Source organism: Mesoplodon densirostris, chromosome 1 (genome assembly GCF_025265405.1).
Source record: "Mesoplodon densirostris isolate mMesDen1 chromosome 1, mMesDen1 primary haplotype, whole genome shotgun sequence".
Classification (NCBI taxonomy): Eukaryota; Metazoa; Chordata; class Mammalia; order Artiodactyla; family Ziphiidae; genus Mesoplodon; species Mesoplodon densirostris.
In genome coordinates, this window is record NC_082661.1 from 72,929,523 (window position 1) to 72,953,750 (window position 24,228).

Sequence of the window (24,228 nt, forward strand, 5' to 3'; positions counted from 1 at the left end):
CTCAACAGCAAAAAAACCAATCCGATTAAAAAATGGGCACAGGTCTTGAATAGACACTTTTCCAAAGAAGACATACAGATGGCCAGCATCACTAACCATCAGGGAAATGCAAATCAAAACCACTATGAGATAGACGCTCATTGCCTGTTAGAATGACTATCATCAAAAAGACAAGAAATAACAAGTATTGGCAAGGATATGGAGAAAAGGGAACCCTTGTGCACTGTTGGTGGGAATGTAAATTGGTGCAGCCTCAATGGAAAACAGTAAGGAGGTTCCTCAAAAAATTGAAAATAGAACTACCATAAAACCCCGAAATCCCACTTTGGGATATATATCCAAAAAAAAAAATGAAAACAGGATACTGAGCAGCTATTTACACTCCTGTGCCCATTACAGCATTATTCACAATAGTCAAGACATGGAAACAACCTAAGTGCCTGTCAACAAATGAATGAATAAAGATGTTGTATACATACAAGGGAATATTATTCAACCATAAGACGGAAATCTCACCCTTTGTGACAGGATGGATGAACCTGGAAGGTATTATGCTCACTGAAATAAGCCAGAAGGAGAAAGACAAATACTGCATGGCATCACTTATATGTGGGACCTTAAAAAATTTTTAAAGCTGAATTCACATAAAGAGAGTAGAAAAGTGGTTGCCAGGGCCTAGGGGGTGGGGGAAGTAGGAGAGAATTTAAAAAAACAAAATAAAACAAAACAAAAAACCCCTCAAATCAGGTAGTCTCTGACACACAAACTATGTAACTAAGAATTAAATGTTAAGTTGGTTGTGTGTACTCAGAGTACATTTCTCCCACTGAAACAACTGTTTCCAGTTTAACATTCAAAGTCTCTGGGAACCTATAAAGACTTGAGCCCCTGAATGTCTATTCACCCAACATCTAGAGCAATGGTTCTCAAACTTCAGGTGTATAGGATGCCCTGGAACACCTGTTAAACATGTAGACTAGCCAGTCCCCAGCAAGCAGAGATTCTCATTTAATAGATATGGAATGCACCAGGAATCAGAAATTTTAACAAGGGCCCTAAGCAGTTCCAATGCAGATGGCTTAGGGCCATTTTGACAAACGCCGGTTTAGGAATATACAAGATGGAGGGCAGGCAAAGGTGTCAGGAATTAAAGAGCCCCACAGCTATGTTTGGAAGTGGATTCAAAGGCTGGGGACATAAGTTTCAGCCAGATGAGAGACTAGATAGCAGTAAGGTTGGAAAGGGAAAAGAAGGCTAAGAAAGTGGCAGGAAAAGCTTCCTGGAAACAGCAAGATAAAAAGGTATCAACAGGGCCTCCCTGGTGGCGCAGTGGTTGGGAGTCCGCCTGCCGATGCAGGGGATACGGGTTCGTGCCCCGGTCCGGAGGGATCCCATATGCCGCGGAGCGGCTGGGCCCGTGAGCCATGGCCGCTGGGCCTGCGCGTCCGGAGCCTGTGCTCCGCAACGGGAGAGGCCACAGCAGTGAGAGGCCCGCGTACCACAAAAAAAAAAAAAAAAAAAAAAAAAAAAGGTATCAACAGCAAGAAATGGGATGATCCTAAGTCAAGAAATATGTCAAATGTTCTGATCCTAAGCCAAGAAATATTAAAAGTTTGACAGTCACATACTTGAAAGATTGATTTAGAATGTATTTATTTTAGCATATAGTTGGTATAACTTTTTTTTTCTTCTCTACCCCCAAAAGAGTTGTTCCTGGATCCTAGAATAGTCAGATTCATAAACAGAAAGTAGAATAGTGGTTAGGGGCTGCATGGAAGCGGGAATGGAGAGCTTTTGCATAATGGGTACAGAGTTTCGTCTGGGAAGATGAAGAAGTTCTGGAGATGGATGGTGGTGATGGTTGCACAACATGCTAAAGTACTTATGTCACTTAAAGTATACTTAAAAAGTGTACAATAAATAAAATGCTAAATGTTATGTTATGTATATTTTACCACAAGGGAAAAAAAGTAAAATGGTAATATTGTCCCTAGCTGCCTTAAAGAGTTACTAGAAGAAGAAAAACAACAGAATGCACACAAAAGTCTTGCAAGGGAGAATAATTCAGAATCATTTTATCATCAAGGTCTTTAAAAGACAATGTAAGTGAGACACACAAATAAAAACCTTTAGATATACCTCATATTCATCATTTCGTGCTCTCTTTGTAGGAATGCCATTTTCCTATAAAAGAAAAGATGGTTATCAGAGAAATTCAATTCAAAAATACAATGAGGTACCACCTCACACTGGTCCAAATGGCTATCATCATAAAGCCTACAAATAATAAATGCTAGAGAGAGTGTGGAAAAATGGGAACCCTCCTACACTATTGGTGGGAATGTAAATTGATACAGCCAATATGGAGGACAGTATGGAGGTGCCTTAAAAAACTAAAAATAGAGCTACCATATGATCCAGCAATCCTATTCCTGGGCCTATATACGGAAAAGACAAAAACTCTAATTCGAAGAGATACATGCACCCCAATGTTCATAGCGGCACTATTTACAATAGCCAAGACATGGAAGCAACCTAGATGTTCATCAACAGATGAACGAATAAAGAAGATGTGGTATATACATATAATGGAATGTTACTCAGCCATAAAAAAGAATGAAACAATACCATTTGCAGCAACATGGATGGAACTAGAGATCATCATACTAAGTGAAGTAAGACAGACAGAGAAAGACAAATATCATATGGTATCATTTACATGTGGCATCTAAAAAAATGATACAAAAGAATTTATTTACAAAACAGAAGTAGACTCACAGACATAGAAAACAAACCTATGGTTACCAAAAGGGAAAGAGGGGGAGGGATAAATTGGGAATTTGGGATTAACAGATACACACTACTATACATAAAATAGATAAACAACAAGGACCTTCTCTATAGCACAGGGAACTATGTTCAATATCTTGTAATAACCTATAATGGGAAAGAATCTGAAAAAGAATATATATATTGTGTGTGTGTGTGTATATATATATATATATATATATATAAAACTGAATCACTTTGCTGTATACCTGAATCACTGTAAATCAACTATACTTCAATTTAAAAAAGAACGTATTTATGATTGTGATATTTCATGAAAGAATACAGCTGCATTGACTGCAGAGCAATGAAAATATGCCTGTTGAATAAACATTCCACTACAGAGGCTTCCAGGAACCTGATTCAACAGAGAATCCACCAAATGCCCACTTCATTTTTCTCTCAGCATTTGCATCCTCAGTGCATGAGCATCAAAGTGTTTCATAAAACAAATCATCAGAAAATCTAAATCTCTTTCAAGTTATATTTTCCTAGTTTTTATAAAACAAGCAAAGGCTCTGTTCAGTCTTTAAGGAAAGACTGGCAGTTTCCAGTGACTATGCTTAAAACAGTCATTTCATTATTGAAATGAAACTCCAGGGAGTGTGACTAACAAGCCATGAAAGTACTCGGCTGCACCTCCTGCCTGTGATTTCCACCAAGGTGTGATTACTATGCCTCCATCAAGCACTTTTAAATTAAGAGTGTGTGGTGGGTTGAGAAGAAAAATTATGCCATTCAGAAATGCTCACACATTATATGTAACTTTTACACACCAAAACAACTAGTGGAGGAAACAAAAACTAACAGAAAAACAATTATTCCAAGTCGGCCCGGAAACATTATTCCTGTTCCTAAAATACCACCACTCAAAGTATAAGGTGCAACCATTCTAACCATTAGGACTGGGAACCAGGGAAACCTATTTACATAACCACTGTGTGTATCAGTCTCCAAAAGGCCCAGAATTCACCAGTATAGCCTGTTATACTTTGTCCTGCCTTATCCTCAATTTTTCATAACCCCAAATCTCATGTTCCCCAAAACCCATCCTCCTTGGGCAGAATATTATGCCCACTGGGATATTTAAAGCCCACTCTTTGTTCCACCTCCACCCCTACCTACTACATGACTCCTCCGAATATTATTATTATCATTGTTACTGTGATTAGGTATAAAGATTTTGTCACAGTACACCTGAAGCAGCACCCAGCAGTCACTCCTACCCTCCTTACCCTATTCTAGTTTTCGAGCACATAACATTATTGGACTGACTTGTTTATTTTCAGGTTGTTTGTCTCCTCTGGCTGAGTGGGAACTATATTCACTTTATTTACCACTGCAACTCTAGTGCTTGGAATACTGTCAGGCTCCTAATAAGCATGCAATAACTGCTTACTAAATGAATAAGTCTATGGATAAATAAATAGATGAATGCACACACTTTTGGCCAAAATCAAAGAGAATTTTTGGGAGACGTGAGATATCTAGGTTGGATAGCTCACTGGCCAAAACAAAACAAAACATGTGGACACACACACATACACATACACACATTCACACACACACAGTACTGTGGAGTTCTTTCTGCCCTCTCATTGGTTTCTTTCTCTCTCCAGATTACATGACTCCTTGTCCTGTAGCTGAATACTCCTCAGAAGTAATGAGCTAGAAGAATTACACAAGAGCAGTTAAGATACAGGCTTTGTAGAAAAGGGTACCCCTGCTGTCGAGCATCCTTTTCCTCGCTCTTTCTGGGAAAATTACTTATAGAAAATTCTACAGACATAATAGGAAATGACTATAGTTTTAAATGTGTTTGTAAATAATAGTTTAGAATAAAATACCTTTCCTTTTGCTTTTTTTTTTTTTTTTTTTTACGATATCAGGTCACCATCACCTACTGTCTTCTTGACCTCAAACCTGCTATCATTTAAAATAAAGCCTGAAGAAATGTTTAAAAAAAAAAAAAGATACAGTCTGTGGAGCAAGGTACTTAACCTCATTAACAAAATAAGGATGATAATAGTAGCCCGGGACATCTTGAAATAATGCAAGTCAAGCTCTGGGCACAGTGCTTAGCTAAGCACTAGAAGCACTCAATAAATCTTTGCTATTATTCTCCCCACTGCCACCGTTATGGACAGTCCAGCCCTGTGAAGGGCTGCAAGGCAGCATAAATCCTACTGCAGAGTTCCAGAACCTCTGGATGATGCCTGACATTCAGCCCCTGAGGTAACACCAAAAAGGTCAAACCAGCCTTGCATCTGAAGCAGCTTCCCACTTCTTCACTGGCCTCTGCCCTCACACTGATCTCCCCACAGTTCTAGAAAACCCCACCCCACTAACTAGCCCCATAGAATCTCAACCAGGAACATAGTCCTGGTTACTTAACAGATGAAATCAGCCAATTATTGTAACTACTCAGATTTCAAGAAAAGAACTTCCAACGTCATGGTGACTACTAACATCCACTGCCGATTATGCCATCTCGCCAGCTAGTCAGGAGAGTCCTTGGAGGGCTCCAGTATTCCGAGCCCCTCTTAGTTCCACCTTCAGCAGCAGATCTCCCTCTGACCTGACTTACATCCCTTCCACCCTCACACCTGTCAAGTAATTTTAGGTTCTAAAAGAATAACTATTCAGGGGTTTCTCTGGTGGCACAGTGGTTAGGAGTCCGCCTGCCGATGAAGGGGACACGGGTTCGTGACCCGGTCCGGGAAGATCCCACATGCCGCGGAGCGGCTGGGCCCGTGAGCCATGGCCACTGAGCCTGCGCGTCCAGAGCCTGTGCTCCGCAATGGAAGAGGCCACAACAGTGAGAGGCCTGCGTACCACAAAAAAAAAAAAAAAAAGAAAAGAAAAAGTTGGGAAGATCGTAGTCTTTGAATAGTTATTCTTTTTTTTTTTTTTTGCGGTACGCAGGCCTCTCACTGTTGTGGCCTCTTCCATTGCGGAGCACAGGCTCTGGACGCGCAGGCTCAGTGGCCATGGCTCACGGGCCCAGCCGCTCCGCGGCATGTGGGATCTTCCCGGACCGGGTCACGAACCCGTGTCCCCTTCATCGGCAGGCGGACTCACAACCTCTGCGCCACCAGGGAAGCCCCCAACTTTATCTTTCTAGCATCTGTCTCGTAGAGTAGTTAAAGAGCATGACCTCTGTGGTCAGAAATGCTAGTTCAAAACCTGGTTCTGGCACTTACCAGCTGTGTGACCTTAGACAAGTCAATAACATACCTTTGGCTCCGGTGTCCTTAGAGATGATAATAGCAACTCATAAGGATTAAATAAACTGGCATATGTTCACATGGTGGCTAGCAAACAAAATAATTCACAAATGTTATTATTTCTACTACTACTGTTACTACTACTTAAATAAGCCTCTTATTAACCTCTTAAATTCTATACCTTAATCTTTATTTCTGACCAAATTCTAAGCTCTATCGATTACTAACATCTCTTTCTCCCCAAGTCCTCCTGGAAGAATCCTATTCTTATCCAAATTCTAATTCACAAAGGAGGCTTATAATCCTGTTATGATAACTCCATTGCCCTTCTCAGCTTCCAACCACATTCTTTCCTTTCAAGATGCTTCCAAAAAGCATTTTATGGTGATAGGAGAAGTACATATTTTCATGCCCCAAACAAGTTAAAACAATACCTCTTCAGAGTCCGCTTTCAGAGGAATATCATGAAAGGGGGAAATGTAGTGACCAGCTACATTCTCTGCAAAAGAAAATAAACAAAAACACAGAATTAAAGCAATGGACTATCCTGTTCTTTAGAGCAATTATACTCTTACCCACTTTTAAATTTTAAACAAGTTTTTAATGTTATTTTTCAAAATTAACTTTAACTCCCAATTTAAAGTTTAATTCAACTTTTAAAACTTGCTCCAATCTGATGACCAAAGAGAAAAACAGTAGTCCCCCCTTATCTTCGGGGGATACATTCCAAGACCCTAATGGATACCTGAAGCTGTGGATAGTAACCCTACATATGTTTTTTTTTCCTATACACACATACCTATGATAAAGTTTAATTTATAAATTAGGCACAGTAAGAGAATATCCGAATTGCCAGCATCACTACTCTTGAGCTTTGGAGCCATTATTAAGGAAAATAAGGGTTACCTGAACACAAGCTCTGTGATGCCTGGGCAGTGGGTCTGACAACCGGGATATCTACTAAGGCTGGACAAAGGTATGACTCATGCCCAGGACAGGGACAAGGCAGGACAAAACAGGACAGCACCAGATTTCATCACACTACTCAGAACAGTGCGGCACACAATTTAAAACTTATGAAATATTTACTTCTGGAATTTTCCATTTAATATTTTCAGACCACATATGACCAAGGGTAACAAACTGTGAAAAGCAAAACCACAGACAAGTGGGACTGCTGTACACACCAAATCAACCATATTTGGGTTGCTGAAACCATTTACTTATTCCTGCGGCTTAAACATCCAAAGCAAAATATGTCTCAATTAGACTAAAACCCCAAATATGAAAAATCTTACTTTCGAAAAGAGACTGATTAATAAGTGAAATGGATTAAAACTGAGGTCAATTTTCCCAAGAGAAACCTAGCGACAGAATTCCTAATTTCCACCGACAATTCACACGAACAAAGGATTAAAGGTCCTACCAAGTTAAAAGAAACGAATCATTTGTTCCACTCAAAGTGGTAAGGATGCTAATATTAAGGTAAGCTTAAAACAAAAATTTCAATAACAGAAACTATTTTATCCTCATTGCATACTGAAATGTATATATAAAATACCTTTAAAAGTATATATTATTTAAATAAAATACAATAACCCCATGCATACTTTTGTTGGAATGCATGTTTCCAAAAGCTGGGTTTAATACAGCCATAGAAAATTTTCACTTTGCAATTTCCTAAGTCAGGGTATGTTCTACTTCTGGCCTGCTACTTCTTTGGTATAATTTTCAAATTTAGACTTTAAAAATATCTTAATAAATAAAATGAGGACTGGCTGACACTCCAGTAGCAATGAGTATACCTAGCACCCAAATCTTGGCTTCTAAATACCATTCTCCAATGAAAAGAACTAGGGCTTCTTGAAGAATGGGCTGATTCTAAGGCTGGGGCAAAGAATATACAAGATGAGCCTGGAATATCCTGTAGTACCAGAAACCAACCAAGTGCTCAAAACAAAAGGCTGGAGGTATGTCAAAGGGAAATGGAGCCAACCTGAAAGAGTTCCCAAAGGCCAGAGCTGGAACAAGTTGAGCAACAAAATAAATAATGGGTATGGGCAAACCTTGGAGATACTGTGGGCTCGGTTCCAGACCACTGTAATAAAGGGAATATCACAATGAGGCAAGTCACACAAATTTTTGGTTTCACAGTGCATATAAAAGTTATGTTTACATTACACTGTAGTCTTTTAAGTGTGCAATAACATTATATCTTAAAAAACAATATATATACCTTAATTAAAAAATACTTTATTGCTAAAAAAACACCAACCATCATCTGAGCCTTCAGTGAGTCGTACTGGTAAAACCAAAGATCATTGATCACATGTCACCATATCAAATATTGCAAGAACTATGAAAATGTGACACAGAGACACCGAATGAGCAAATGCCGTTGGGAATTGGCATCAACACATTTGTACAACACAGTGTTGTCACAAAACTATTTGTAAATAACACAATATCTTCGAAGTACAACAAAGTGCAATAAAATAAGGTATGCCTGTATTGAATCATAACCCAAAGTATACAGTAAATATACATGAGTCCACAGTAATACAAATAAATGATTGTATAAATAAATAAATGAGGGGTAAGAGACAAATCTTCCTTTCAGGAAAATTCTAAACAATATATGTAGATGTCCTCCCCTCCAATAAGTAAAGCTTACCCTGTCCCCCCGATTGTGGACTGGACTTAGTGGCTCACTTCCAAAGAATAGAGTATGGAAGGGGAAAAGCATTTCAGTGGAGAACCCTTGACAAGCAGTACCCTTAACCAAGTGATCAAGGTTAGTATCACCAGTCATGTTCATAGCATGTACCTCCTGATATGCCATGATGAGAAGGGTGCTTCACTTCTGTCGTATTCTTCCCCAAAACCCAGAACTCCAGTCTCATCGTGAGAAAGACATCAGACACACCCAAACTGAGGGACATTCTACAAAATACCTAACCAATACTGTTCATAAATTTCAAGGTCATTAGAAAACAAAAAACAAGGAACGACTGAGAAGTTGCCAGATTACAGGAGACTAAGGAAATATAATGACTAAATGCAACGTGGTACCCTGAATTGGATCATGGGACAGAAAAATGACATTAGTGGAAAAACCAGTGACACCCAAATAAAACGTGGAGTTGAGTTAATAGTATGTACCAATGTTGGTTCCTTAGCTTTGCCAAATGTACAGTGGTAATGAAAGATGTTAACGTTAGGGAAAACGTGGTAAGAGATATACTGGAATTCTGTACTACTGCTGCAACCTTGCCAGATCTAAAACTATTCCAAAATAAAGTTTATTTAAACAAACAAACGAAAAACAAGCCATGGCTTCGGCCCAATAAAATTAGAAGTATATAACTTAATAATGGCCTCCACTCCACCAAAATTTTATTTCCTCTTCTCATGCTGTGTGAGTTTTCCTTAGCACTTATCAATAGACTAAAGTTCTTGAAGCAAGGAGATTTTTTTGTTGTGTTTGTTGTTGTTTGCTCTGTTATGCTCTCTACTGGATCCCCAGCATCCAGAAAAGTTTCCAGCACTTAGTAGGCATTCAGTAAATATTTGCTGAGCAAATACCTCTATTACTATTTCATTTTCCTGTACAAGCTGTTAATGTAATTTTTCTTTTCCCACCCTAGCAACAAGGTAACTCATGAAGGACCCCGGTGCACAAAGTAGGATAAAGATGAGAAAAAGCACACAAGTGGCAAAGGGTATAAAACTCACTATGATCTATAAAGCTCTTTTCCATCAGTTAAAAAGGATGCATCTTGAAAAACAGAATCTTCTCTTTTGCATACCACATCAAATTTCAAATTCTGTGCCTGATTTTAAAGTCTTCTATGAGCAACACAAGAACAGAAAGAACAAAATTATCAGTTTGTTGCTTGATTATTTACTTTTCTATAAATAACAAGGGTACTTAAGTGGGTCACATTTACATATTTTTTATTAAAATAAAATGTAGTGGTAGGAAATGAAAATGGTACAGCAACTTTGGAAAACAGCTTGGCAGTTTCTTATAAAGTTAAACATATGACCCAGAAATCCTACTATTAAGTACTTAACCAGGAAAAAATGAAAACTTATGTTTGCACAAAAACTTCTAAGTGTATGTTTATAGTGGCTTCTCAATAACCACAAAACTGGAAGTAACCCCAATGTCCAACTGGTAAATGGATAAACAAACTCTGTTACACCCACACAATGGCACTTTACAGAATAGTATATTTGTCCATAATAAAAAGGAGTGAACTATTGATACACACAAGAAAATGAAAAAATCTAAAATGCAATGTGCTAAGTGAAAGAAGCTAGACTCAAACAATTCCATTTAGATGACATCTGGAAAAGGCAAAACTATAGGGATAAAGACCAGACCAGTGGTTGCCAGAGGTTGAGGGTAGAGGGTGGAGGTGACTTGAAAGAGGGGCCACAAGGAAATTCTGGGGAGTGATAGACTGTTCTATATCATGATTGTGATGATGTTTAAATGAATCTATATTTCTACTAAAACTCAGAACTGTTCACCAAAAAAAAGAGTGAATTTTATCCTATGTAATTTTTAAAATAAGTATATATGGAGCAAAAAAAAAAGACGGCAGTTAAGAAAAATATAGTATATTAACATATAAATAGAAGCACTTATTCCAAATAACAATCAACCATCTGTGATCCTTTTCTCCACTTTAAGTCACAAAGATAAGGCAGAATTTTGAAGAGAAGAAAGATGTAATCCTTTAGCATATTACTTCAGTTGTTACATTTGGAACCTGTCATTGTGATGGAAATTAACAATAATCTCAGCTCTAAGAATTCAGGAAGTTGTACAAACCAGGAAAGTTTGTTATTAAAATTAATGAAGTACAGGAAACTTGACAGAATAGCTAGGCTGCCTTTGTAGTTAAGAGTAAATGATACCTTTGGCACACTGATTTTGTGTTAAGTTTCCCTAAAGCTCTGGTTAACTGGGGACAAGCCCCAACAACTTATTAAGATGTTAAGAGGAGCACATGCTACTCAAGTATGAGGAAAAACAGGACTAGACTAGGCTGTGATCACTAAAATCTAAAGATCTATGAGAAGTGTGCTTAGATATCTCTTTCTTTAAATTGGGATCTAAATATATTCAAACACTAAGGTAATGCCAATATATACGTCAAAATTGTTTTCTAATTGCCATTTTGGAAGGTAACAAGAATATAAATGTAAGTGAATGGTCTGACTCAGATAACCAAACCTACTAGAAGCCATTTGGATCATGAAATAGTTTAAATAAAAACATAGCAATAAAGAAAAAAAGAATAATTTCTGGGAAAATAAAATAGGGCCTTAGATATCTGATAATCATAATGCTTTGAGCAACATACCAATAAATTTGCACGAGAGCAATGAATACAGAGGCCAAGAATCTGCCATGTTATTTGCTGAGCTTGATTAAGTCACTCGATTTCTCTGAAACTTAATTTTCTCAATTTTCTTCAATTAAGCAAGATACAATTTAGTACTATGTAAAAGGCAACATACTAGATGCCAGAATACAAAAGTGCTAAAATGTGAGCAATGCCCACAGATAAGATAGGGCGAGTACTATATGTTATCAGGATCAGCAGCATCCTGTAAATTTAAAAACAAAGGAGTCCTCCTGGCACAATTAGAGAGCTAACCATTGACCTAACACACAAAGGAAGGATGAGAATCCATTAAAAGTTTTCTAGAGTCAGTGCTATAAGTATGCTGTTAGGTTCCACTTAAAGGGTATTAAGATTCTCTAAAGGTGGATTTAAAGATAGGTACAGGTATCCCCTGCTTTTTGAAAAGTTTGCTCTACGCCACTTCACTTTTACAAAAGACCTACACTAGTACCTGTTTTTGCTAAAGAAAGAAATCCGAAGAGGATTTTCACTTTTACAAAAAAAGGCAAATATCGAAAACAGCATTCGGTGTGTTCTTCAGCAGCTGTTATAGGGGCAGCGAGCACCCCTGAGCAGTGAGAGTGGCCCAGTCAAGCTCCTTCCCTGGGAACTATATACTCATCATCTCAGCAGCAAGCTGCCATAGCTTTGAACTGTGTCTGTGAGCACCTGTGCTTTCTCTCCATTTATTCTGTGCATTCATTAGCAAGATGTATCCTAAGGTATTGCTTCTTTGCTTTATGCCATTTCGGCTTACGAATGGTTTCATAGGACTGCTCCCTTTCTGGATAGTGGAGAAACCCGTACTACCTATCCTGATCAACTATAAAACGAACGGGGTAATCCATATTATACCTATGAGGCATAGAGAGAGAGACATGGTACATGCAGCAAGCACTGTGGTAATCACCTTGTAAAGATACAACTGAAGCACAGATTAGAAATAGCCCTTTCTTAGAGCCTCAGAGTAAACTAGCAATAAATCTTAAGTTTGAACTTCATTATCTGTAGCTCAGACTGGTTGCTTCTTTACAACTGAAACCAAGTTGTTGCCAATTTACTTTTATAAATATCCATTTTGTTGTTGTTTAAACAAAGCAATGCATGTGCATGGTTAAAAAAAGTCACCACCTCTCTCCAATCCAGCTCCACTCTAGAGCAACCCACTTAGGCCTCCTTAACGTACTTTAGATCTGGATGTTATCTTCATCTCCCTAAATAATATATTTATATGGTTAGTTTTTAATTTACAATCTTAGAATATTGTCTACTGATTTCAGCTCTGAGAGGTAAGTTTAGTTGATTTGACCCCAACCTTTCCCTTTAAATTCTCTATTGGCCAATCTTAATACTTCACAGCTTTATTCCTTGCTCCACCAAACATATACAGTATTTCTTGACTCAGCTAACTGGCTTTTTACCTCTCTTTCTTCATCCTTCTCTCTTCTAATTTTATCTTCTGCACTTTTATTTTTTCAAGGCTCATAAAATGTTCTATAATCACACAGAGTTTTCTATGCTTTTCCTGTTAGTATATTTCCTAAGATTAAGAAAAACCTGAATTACTTGTTAAACAGATCGCTGGACCCCCATATCTAATCAGAATCTTAAGGAGAGAAATCTGGATATCTGTATTATCAGCAAGCACCCCCAAATAATTCATATAGTCAGGGAAGTTTAAGAAACACTGTCTGTGTGTTGATTTTTGGCCAGGTAGAATGGCATAAATAAATTTCCTTTCTTGTTCAGCTTCTATGACTTGTGCTTCTAATTTTCTTCCTTCCATTGGCAGTCATAATCATATCTATCAATTATTCAAATGTCTCACAGCTTCCATAAAAACTATGGAATTCTCTCTCTACCCAAGTAGCTCCCTTTGGAAATCTCATTCTTCCTGTTGCAATCTGGATTGGAAGTTTTCTTGGCACCCTTAGACTCTGCTTTGTTGGTTTCCAGCTTAGATCTGTTTTCTGGATCCCATGCATTCACCTTTTTTGGTTTACTTACATCTTTTGCAGAAGCATATCCCTAATTTGTGTTGTGTAAGAAAGGATGCATGGGAGGTACATTTCTCAAGTCCTTAAACGTCTGAAACGTCTTGATTCAGTCTTCACCCTAGATTAATGGTTGCCTGGGTAAATTCTAGGAGGAAAATCATTTTCTCAGAATTTCAGAGGCATTACTCCAGTTGCCGAGCTTTCAGCGCTGCTGGGTAAGTCATATACCAGTTTGATTCTCAGTCCTTTGCAGGTGACCTGTTCTCCCTCCCCACCCCCAACCCCAACCCCAGGGACTTTTAGGGTCTTCTTTATAAAAGCTTCAGTTTTCAGAGATTTCACAAGAAAGTGTCTGGGACTCAGAACACTTGGGTACTTAAATTCTTAGATCTCTTCCACTATTCCTTTGAAAATTCTTCTTCGTTTTGTCTGTTCTTTTTTTTCTGGAACTCATATTAGCCAAATGTTAGACTTCCTAGATTAAATCTCTATGTCTCTTCTTTCTTCCTCAATTTTTTGCTGTCTCAGACATTTTGTTCTACTTTCTGGTAGATTTCTTTACCTTATGTTCTAACTTCTCTGTATCAGCCTTCTAGGACTGCTATACCAAATTAGCACACACTTGGTGGCTTAAAACAACAGAACACCATTCAACCCACTACCCCATCCACTGATTTGTCTTAACAATCACATTTTTAATTTCCAAGAGTTCTTGTTCTTTGATTGCCTTTTCTTCACAGCCTCCTCTTCCTTCTTAATGGGTGCCATCGCTTCTGAAATCTCAGAGGACACCCATGCGACTTTGAAAAATTCAAAATCCCTTTCTGCTTTCTTTTTTTCCCATTTAGCTTATAAGGTTTTCTTAAAATCATTCATTCAGTAATTATTTACTGAGCACATACAGTATACCAAGCACTCTTTTAGGTACTAGGTATACAAATTCCTTGCTTTTACGGAACTTATATTCTGGTGGGGGAGGCGATGTATAGGAGCAATGAAGATGTTTTTAACTCTAGCAGGTACAGGGCAAGAAAAGAGGGAAAAAGAGAAATATGGAAATGCCAGGGAAGATCTCTCTGATAGATAACACTTCAGCACAGAGCTGAATGAAGTGAGGACGTAAGTCAAGCAGACATCTAGACAGGAACACTGCATGCAGAGCAAGCTCAGAGACAAGAATATGCACGGCATGTCTGAGAAACAGCCAGGAGGCCAGGATGGCTGGAGCACAGTGATCAAAAGGAAGAGTGCTAAGCAATGAATTCAGAGGGGAAGCCCAGTATCAGGTCACACAAGAACTTGTATACAAGGAGCAGAACCTGGCATGATCAGACTTACATCTTGAGAATCAAGATGACTTCTGGTGGAAAGCAGACTTCAGGGGACAATGGTGGAGGCAAGGTGAAGAATCAGGAGGCTACTGCAATTGGTCAAGTGAAAGACAATGGTGACATGGATATAGTGGCAAGGGTGGGAGTGGAGAATTGTCTTCTGCATACATTTCAAAAGCTGGACTGAAGGGAGAAACTAATGAACTAGATATGGGCTAAGAGTAGTGGTGGCCACAACAGTGATTCCTAAGTTACAGCTTATAGGTGAGAAAACAGAAAGAAATAGTTGGGTGGGGGTAGGGGACCAGGAGCTCTGTTTTGTATACGTTAACCTTGAGATGCTTCTTAGACGTTTCAGTGGAAATACAGAGTACATTTACTGCATCTGTAAATCTTGAGCTCAAGAAGAGACTAGGGCTAATGTTACACATCTGGGAGGCATAGATGGTATCTCAAGCTACAGGACTGGATGGGATCATCTACAGCAAAAGCAACAACAGAAACTCCAGACCATGGGCCAAAGCCAGCACATGGCCTGTTGTTATTTTTATAAATAACCTTTTGTTGGAACAAAAGCCATACCCATACTTTTACTCTCTGGTTGCTTTTGCCCTGCAACGCAGAGTTAAGTAGTTGTAAGAAACCACAGGTTTTGCAAAGCCTAAACTATTTACTATCTGGCCCTTTTCAGAAAGGGCTTGCCAACCCCTGCTCTAGAGAGAGAACAGATAGATAAGTGGGCTAAGAACTGAGTCCTGGGCCGTTTCAAAGGTTAGAGTTCAGATCAGAGGATCCAGCAAGGGAGAATGCTGAAGGAGAAGCCATCAAAAGAAGATAAAAGTACCGTCCCAGAAGGAAAAAGAAAACATTTCAAGGAAGAAAGAGGGCTTCATTGTGAAAATACTGTTGAGAATTCACGAGATGAGAATTTTAAATTGATCATTAAATTTGCCACATGGAGGTCACCTTTTTTTTTCTTTTCCTGTCCTACAGAGCTTTATTTGAGGGATCCACGCAAAGGATATGTGCCTCACTTCCATACTTTCTCGATGGACAAGCTTTTCTCACTCTCCTTTTGCATGACCTTGGCTACTGCCATCTCAAAGTCCTCCTGGGTGACGTGGACTCACCGCTCCCATAGTGAATACAAGCTGGCTTCAGTGCACACACCCTTCACTTCAGCCCCTGACGCTCCTGGCATGAGCTCAGCAATTTTTCTCAGGTTGATCCCCCGGGTCAGGTTCATTTTCCAAAAATGGATCTTCAAAATATCCAGCCGGGCCTCCTCGTTGGGGGTGGGAATTCAATTTTTCTGTCGATGCACCCTGGGTGTTGCAGTGCCGAGCCCAGGATATCAATCCTATTAGTCGCCATGATGACCTTGATATTCTTGGTGGCCTCGAAGCCATCCAGCTGGTTGAGCAGCTCCAGCTTCGTGCGCTGGACTTCACTGTCCCCTCTGGAGCCTCCCTCCAGCCGTGAGGAGCCGAAGGAGTCAATTTCATCCATGAAAGTGATAGATGGAGCGTGTTCTCGGGCCATAGCAAACAGCTCCCTCACCATTCTTTCTCCTTCCGCAATGAATTTTCGTACCAATTCAGAGCCAGAGACACAAATGAAAGTATAGTCTGTATGACGAGACACAGCCCGGGCCAACAGTGTCTTCCCAGTGCCTGCGGGTCCCTACAGCAGCACTCCCTTGGGCTGCGCGATGCCCAGCATTTCAAAGAGTTCAGGATGCTTAACGGGCAGCTCGATCACTTCTTTGATCTCCTTGATCTGCTTGTCCAGTCCACCAATCATCTCTTAAGTTGAATCTGGCACCTTCTCCACCATCATCAGTGACACCAGTGGGTCTACCTTGTTGGGTAGGATCTTGTGCAGAGTGTAGCTGTCATTTCTGAGAGCCACCCGGCAATCGGGTGTCACATCACTGATGTCGATGTTCTTGTCCACGTCTATGACAAACTTGCCCCCAGAATGTACCTTAACCAACACTTTCTACTTATCCATGGTCCAGACTACTTCCCCCACATAGGAGCCCTTTTCCTGCAGCAGCTGTAGCTCTGCCCGCAACAGGCGAACTTTTGCATTAGTCTCATTCCTCTGTGCCTGCAGCCTCCAGATATTTTGGCTCTTATCATTTACAATCAGCTGGAGTTCTTCAATCTTGGACAGATAATATTGGCAGAGTCCACTGCCTGCCTTCCCCTCTTCCAGCTCCATCTGTTCTGGTCCATCAAGCGCCATCTTCCCTCTTCCGCGGAGACCGCAGGCATCAGAGCCGCCTTGGCACCAGGCCGAGGACACCTTTTGGCAAAGCAGTTTGGCAGAAAGAGGATGAAAACCTGGCTGAAAGTGATCCCTGACAATTTGGTTTATATTTAATAAGAGGCTAGAAAAGACTGATGTGCACGCAGACAGGCTTGTTGAATGGCCAGCTTCCCTTGGAGATGTGTGGGTAAGAAGCTGGCTGTGACGCTGGGGCGTTCCCTAAACGTCACAGAGCCCAGAGCTCTGCTGAGCAGCAACACCATCAGGTTGAGCTACTGACCTCCAAATACCTTCTTCAGTTTCTGCAGAAGGAACCAGCACATCACCTAAGCCCCAGGCCTGCATGGTAAACATCTGTGTGCTATTCCATAATAAAACTTAAACTGCTCCCCCTGTGTCAGGCTCCACGTCTCTCACTCTCTCTCCAATCTGACATCAACAAGTCCACAAACTCTCTAAGGTTCTGCAAAGCAGTTCAGCTTCTTCTGAAACTACAGCCCCCTCAGCACATAGACTTCAGCTGGGACTGCCTCCGTGCTGCTTCATCAATAACCACATCTCCATCTGCTTTTCTTCCTTTATAAATATCTTGAAATCACCGGCTCTGATGGCTCCTTCTTATTTGTTGTTTCAGGGTTATACTTTTTTATCCACCTACTATCACTTTAATAGGATATTTATGAGGAGGGAGATAAGACAAACAATTGTAGTCACCCTACCATCTTGTTTTGGTATTTCACTTTGTCAAAAATCAGACTACATACCTACTGGGCATAAGCTAATGAATTCTATCAGGCCCATCAATATACATTAGACATTGCCAAATAGTGTCAAAACTTTCCCTTCGACTGGACTGAAATGAGATCTTATTCTATCATTTTGTAAGTAATCTATGTTTTTCTCTTATAACAGCAAGTTGTATCAGGATGAAAGTTTATTATTTGTATTAGCAAGTGAGGAAACTGAATGGATTGCAAAACTTATACCTGATTATATGTTATACACATCAAATAGTTACATGTATGCTAAGTACCAACATACTACTACGTATCATTACTAAAAGCATTTATAGAGATTCTTATTGGAAGCTGCAGCAATGACAAAAACCAAATAAATATAACTAACATTTCTATATCCACACAATAACCATTATCATCTACTGTGTCAATTCAAGTTTTATGATATGGGCCAAATTAAAAAAAAAAAGTTACAGGAACTCATATTTAAGACTCAAACACATGTTTCATGTAATTCAGTAAATTTTATTAAGTCCAAGTGTGTGAACATTCAATGGCAGATTCCTCCTACTATTCAAATGGCATGCTTGAAAAACAAAACATAGTAATTTCAACATAAGCATAGTCTTACTACAACTGATAAAATAAATTCATTGTTAAAGAACTGCATGATTCGTTCTCACACTAAATAAAAGCAACCTGAATTATCTACAGCACTATTTCTCTAAGTGAATCAGTCACCTACCCCATAGTAAAAAAAAAAATCCAAACTATGAAAAGTGTAGCTTCTCCTCATCCTTTCGTTAAAGTTAAAAAATCTAAAATAATGAATTTTCAAGTTATTAACAAAACAAAAACATGTAGACTACGAAAGAATATTGGCATGCAGTGCTATTTGGTCCCATATGAACAAGTCTTACTTCGTTATGATTTCACAACTAATTCAAAAGACTGCAAGTCGGTATCCATGAAAACTATAAGACTTGGAATTAATAAATCAGGACTTACTCAAAGTATGCAATTCTATCCACATCCCATTGTTCTCATCCTTCACAAAATGTAACAAGAATTTTGGTCTTAAAGTCAAAAGGGAAAAAGAAATAATTCATATTAAACATTAACCATATGCCATGTGTGAGACAGTGATAGTCTTTACAAACATGGTCTCATTGATCTGCCACAGCAATTCTATAAAATCATCAGTGCTATCCCCATTTTACAGATGGAGAAACAGAACTAAGGGATGTCAAGTGATGCCTAAAATAGTCAAGCCAGGGCTACAACCTAAGTGTTTTGACTATTAGTCTAGAACCCAATGCTTCTCAAATAGAATTCCATCAAACTCTAGAGTTACTAAGATGTCAACAAATGTTCTGAGAAACAGGGGCTCTTGGATTCAAAAGTTTGGGACAAGTTACTTTACATAAGAATTTCCAACAACTTTAATATGCACATTGTGACTCCCCAAGGTGATAAAATAAGTGTTTTGCTAATTTATTAAACCATGAAGCTCTTCCTTTAAAGAAAGCCTAGTAACATACCATGGGATGCTTGTGCTCAACTAAGCAGTTTGGAAATGATCAAGTCCAATCTCCTCTTTCCATGGTTTAATAAAATGAGGTACAGAGAGGTTCAATTACTCATGCAACGCCACACAAAAAGTTAATTACAGGGCCAGGAGGCCTCATGATTCCCACCAGGATGTTTTTTCCCCTCTGTCACCCTGTCTCACTTCAATACTGTTCCCACAAAGTTCAACACCAACTAAAAGGAAAAGAAAAGTATTGCATCTATCATTTATTCTAATTCTTCTGAATGATGGTAAAGAGAACCATTTACAGAAATGAAATGCCAAAAAGTCTACCTCTCAACTGCACTCGTATTTCAGAGGCTTGGGATATATTTGGAAATGTGGGAAATGATTCCACTGTAATAATGCTAAATAATACTTTCCAGCCAAGTAGTTGCTATATTCATGTTCTTCTTTGAAGGGAGTGAACTGCACCATACTACTGCACAGAGACGCTGCCAGAGTATAAAGTATACAATTTGTGACCATCTTTATAAAGAGCAAATTGTTCATTGTTCCCCCTTACCCCTTAATCCTAAAGGGGCTTCCTTTCATTTTGTCCTACCCCTTCCAGCAGGCAGTAAACAGACCTGGGCCAAGGATGCCATCTGGCGTTTAGTTCAGGAATTGTTCAACCCAACAATACCTTCCAATGACTATCTCACCATGTGGCCCCTCCCGCAAACCGCATTCTCCTTTCTTCCAATTTTTGCCCATTTACCTCAGTAAAACCTTTTTTCTTCTTTTCTGTCATTTGCTCCAACTGAGTGAAAAAAATATATATGCATTTTATTTGTGGCATTCCAGTTTAAGAAAATCGTGAGTCTGAAATACACTTGCAGCTAAAGAAACAAACCACAGCGAGAGGCCAATATAAGCCTCAAAAATGCATAATAGAGGCCCGGCCCCAAAAGATAATGTTAAGAGTGTCTATTATTCATCCAATGTCTCCAAGGACTATCAGCACTAAGAAGGACCTTTAAGATCACTGGTAGGTCAACTGCTTCATTTTACAGCTAAAGAAACTGAACATGTAAGAAATGAAGCCATCACCTGGCCAATCAGCACACAGTGAGTTACAGCAGAGCGAGAACCAAGGCCTAGGACTCCCCATGCCAAAGTCAGTGCTCGGTGGGTTACACCATATGCTCCAGGATCCTCAAGACTATTTTTTCTCAGCCTACATTCAAATAATTTTATTTGAATTTTTTAGTGTTTTTATACTTTCCTTAATTAATTATATTGATATTACCAATCTCTTGAGGTCAGGGCCCATAACTAAAATTTCCTCAGCGCCACACCTAACAGTGTCCATCACATTTTATAAATATTTATTGACTTTTTGGTCAATCATTTATTACTGTATTACTTTCACCATTTTATGAGTTAGACAGCATTTATCTACTTAAAAACCTAACTGCCATTTTGTAACACTGTTTCTATGGAAAGCTGTTCCTCAAACCATTGCTTTGTAACCTTTTGGAACAATCCGTTCAGAAATTTGGGTCTTCTTGTTAATGGTTCCTTTCTACCTGATCAGTCTTGACCAAATTAGGATGGAAAAGAATATGGAGTCAATTCTGAAGAAAATGGGAATTTTAGTATCAACTGCATTATAACCACAAAACTATGCAAATTCAGCTTTCTCTCCCATAAAATACTCCCCAGCCCTAAGCTCAGATAGGATACGTATAAACATTTTATAAATTACAGGTATCAATAATGATCACAAGTATTATTAACAATAGAATTTATATTCTAGCCCCGGTGACTAATCATTTGCATACACTATGCCATGTAAGTCTTACAGCCCTATTTTACAGACGAGAAGAACTAAGGCTCAGCAAGTTAGGAAACTCGTCCAGGGTCCCAGAGCTAAGAGCTAAAGAATCCAGGATTCAAGCTGAGATCTGAAATTCTCTAGAGCTGGTGTTCCTAATAGGTGGGCGATAAGGCAAGGTCGACTTTACAGAAAAAAGGGTACTACTCCCCTCGGGGCTCTGAAATCAGTGAGGCATGAAAGCAACTCAACCAACCTCGCTATTTCACATCATAGCTAACCTACACAGTGAAATATCGGGGTGCAAAGAAAAATGAGAATAATGGAGACCTAGGTGTTTTCCCATCTTAGTCGGCCAGGTCAGTGACCCAAGTCGCTTCGCCCTCTGGGTTTGCTAAATTTGCGGAGGAGAATGAGCTACTTTGCAACCAGCGAGGCTCTTGATCGTGGATCGCATTCAAGGTGCAAACTCTTGAGTATAAATTCACGTTGCTGGGAGATCCTTCATCAGAGTCCCCGCCCTGAAGAAGAACCGCTGGATCTGGCATCTCCGAAGTCCCGCCTGCCTCTCCAATCACGGGCGGCCCTCGCCAGGAGTTTTGTTACATCCACTGGGAGGGGAAGGGGGAGGGAGGGGAAGGGAGAGGAGGGAGGGGGGGAGGGAGGGGAAGGGAGAGGAGGGAGGGGGGAGGGAGGGGAAGGGAGAGGAGGGAGGGGGGGAGGGAGGGGAAGGGAGAGGAGGGAGGGGGGAGGGAGGGGAAGGGAGAGGAGGGAGGGGGGAGGGAGGGGAAGGGAGAGGAGGGAGGGGGGAAGGGAGAGGAGGGAGGGGGGAAGGGAGAGGAGGGAGGGGGGAAGGGAGGGCGGCTAACCTGTGGACTCTGCTCTTCGCGTTCGGAGTTAACGCAAACCCAGAATAGTGACGCGGGTTGGGCTAACGGCTGCCGGCCGGGCCAGGTAACCGGGCGTGCTCCCACGCGCGCTCCGCCCGCGGCTCGGGGAGGGCGGTTGGCCGCGCCCAGGGTGACCCGGACGCGGCCCAGCCGGCCGCCCTGCGTCTCCGCGCTCCGCGTTTAGGGACTTAGTCCGCCGCCCCCATCTCTGGCAGCTCCCATGGCTTGGCGCTGGCCCCCGCGTGCGGGAAAGTGACCTGAACCGCGCGGCGGGCCCGAAAGAGGGAGGGATGGAGGCCGCGCTCCCATCCCGAGCCTCCGGCGCGGCGCGCGGTGGGACCCCCACGAGCTACTTACTGAAAAAGAGGCGGTAACCAGGAGAGTGGGGCTGGCCGCGCTCCTCTGTGCGGTAAAAAGCCATGGCGCGGCGCGGCTCGGGCCCTGCGCTCGCTCCCCGCGGCAGGCGGGCGGCGGCGGCGGCGGCGGCGGCAGCCGGGACGCCCAAGCGCCAGGCCCAGCTGGTGCGCAGCAGTGGCAGCAACACGCGCATGGCGTAGACCCGGGTCCGGCTTCGCGCGGGTGGTGCCGGGGAACCGGCCCGGCCGCACGCCGGCGCCCCCTACCGCCCGGAGTCGTCGCTCCCGGCCCGGGGCTTGGAATCCCGCCCCAGCCAGGCTGGCCCTGGAGACTCCTATTTGAAATTAGAGCGCCTTGTGAATTGCCAGTAATACACACGTTACACGCAGCGAGACAGGGGTTCAGAGATAATCAAAACAAGGTCCACCGCCCCTGAGCAGCTCACTGCCACTTATTAATGCATACATGCATTCACTCCGTTACTCATCCAGACAGTATTTACTATCATAATATTGTTTTTATTATACTGATTTAATATTGAATGATTACTCTGACCCAAGCACTGCTCTAGATACGGTCCAATGTAGGAGAAAAGCATGCACGCACGTAAAAACATCACTTTGAGACATAATGATCAGGCCTCCGTGTGAGGACTTGACCTTGACGTGACTTATAGAGCCAAAAAACGATAACTTCCTCAAATGCCTTCTCCTCCATGAAGCCTTTTTCTATTTAACCCAAGTAGAGGTGATTTATCCTTCCTTTTTCTTACATTTTCGTTCCTACAATGGCACTGGGTACTGTACCTATATGTTTGTGAGCTTATTTTATTCCCCATTTCACCCTGACCGGCCCACTGGATTGTCTACGTGCCAAACACTTAAGACGTGAGATTTAGTATTTTTGAAGAATGGAAAATCCATCATGTCTTGCATAGATAATGGCTCCTTTGTGTTGAGTTAAATTGTTCCTGGAACTCCTTCTCTACCAGATCTTTCTCATGAGCATATGAAATTCTGGTTATCAGCTTTTCGGAAAAACTTATGAAAACATCTTCTACAGGCACTATCTCCACTTTTTCATATTCTTCCCTCATCTCAGTCCAAACGGCTTCCTCCACCTGCACAGGGTTATCAATGACCTCCTTGTCAAATATGAAGGTCAATTCTCGTAATAAATCAGAACGAGAGAATCCAGAAGAGAACATTAAATAAGACACTTTTTAATTAGAAATTAAAACTTTTAAAGAAAATCAAATATTTCTGTTGTTTCATCTGTAAAAGTGCAAGCAAGAAGAGTAGTAATTTTATGTTGTACACCTGAAACAATACCTCAATAAATTTTTAAATTAAAAATAGATTGAAAAATAAAACGAGAAGAGTAGCAATTTTACAAGAAGGGGCAAAAAAAGTTCACTTATGATCTTTGCAAAAATTAAGTGAGTTTTAATTAAAAAGAGAAGCCATTTTGAAAATAATAATCAAACTACTGTAATAAAAATTAGCTAATAAATGAAATGTTAATAAGCACAATGAATACACAAATTCATGAAAAATATAATTCTAACTTAAAATTCTGGCTCTTGCAAGAGAAGACAAACATCTTTATGTAAGTTATGTCAATTAATTTATAGTAATTAAGTCACAATTACAAGATCTGATCCAATTCAAACTAGTTAACCTCTCTCTGTTCCATGGTTACAAACAACATCCTCTGGTTATTAATGTTAACAAGATAGACAAGATTTTTAAAAATTGGTGGAAACAAGCTTTTACTCACAAAAATCTGAAAGCAGAAATCTTACCAAGAGGAC

At 40.4% G+C, this 24,228-nt stretch overlaps 1 protein-coding gene and 1 pseudogene across 5 annotated transcripts in view; both read right to left on the reverse strand.

Annotated features, from left to right (window-relative positions):
- Positions 1-22,626, reverse strand: part of PPA2 (inorganic pyrophosphatase 2) — a 92,745-nt gene extending 70,119 nt beyond the window's left edge. The window contains exons 1-4 of one of the 5 annotated variants that reach the window (XM_060088295.1): positions 22,416-22,626; positions 8,053-8,154; positions 6,491-6,555; positions 2,140-2,184 (exon numbers count right to left, since the gene is read on the reverse strand). In XM_060088295.1, the coding sequence (XP_059944278.1) occupies positions 2,140-2,184; positions 6,491-6,555; positions 8,053-8,154; positions 22,416-22,608 (405 nt within the window). In that variant the 5' untranslated portion in view covers positions 22,609-22,626. Of the gene's footprint in view, positions 1-2,139; positions 2,185-6,490; positions 6,556-8,052; positions 8,155-9,791; positions 9,845-22,415 lie in introns of those variants that run through there. The other 4 variants (XM_060088320.1, XM_060088308.1, XM_060088302.1 and 1 more) reach the window with 4 other exon arrangements.
- On the reverse strand, positions 15,838-17,063 carry LOC132483011 (26S proteasome regulatory subunit 8-like; annotated as a pseudogene).
- Positions 22,627-24,228: the final 1,602 nt, after the last annotated feature.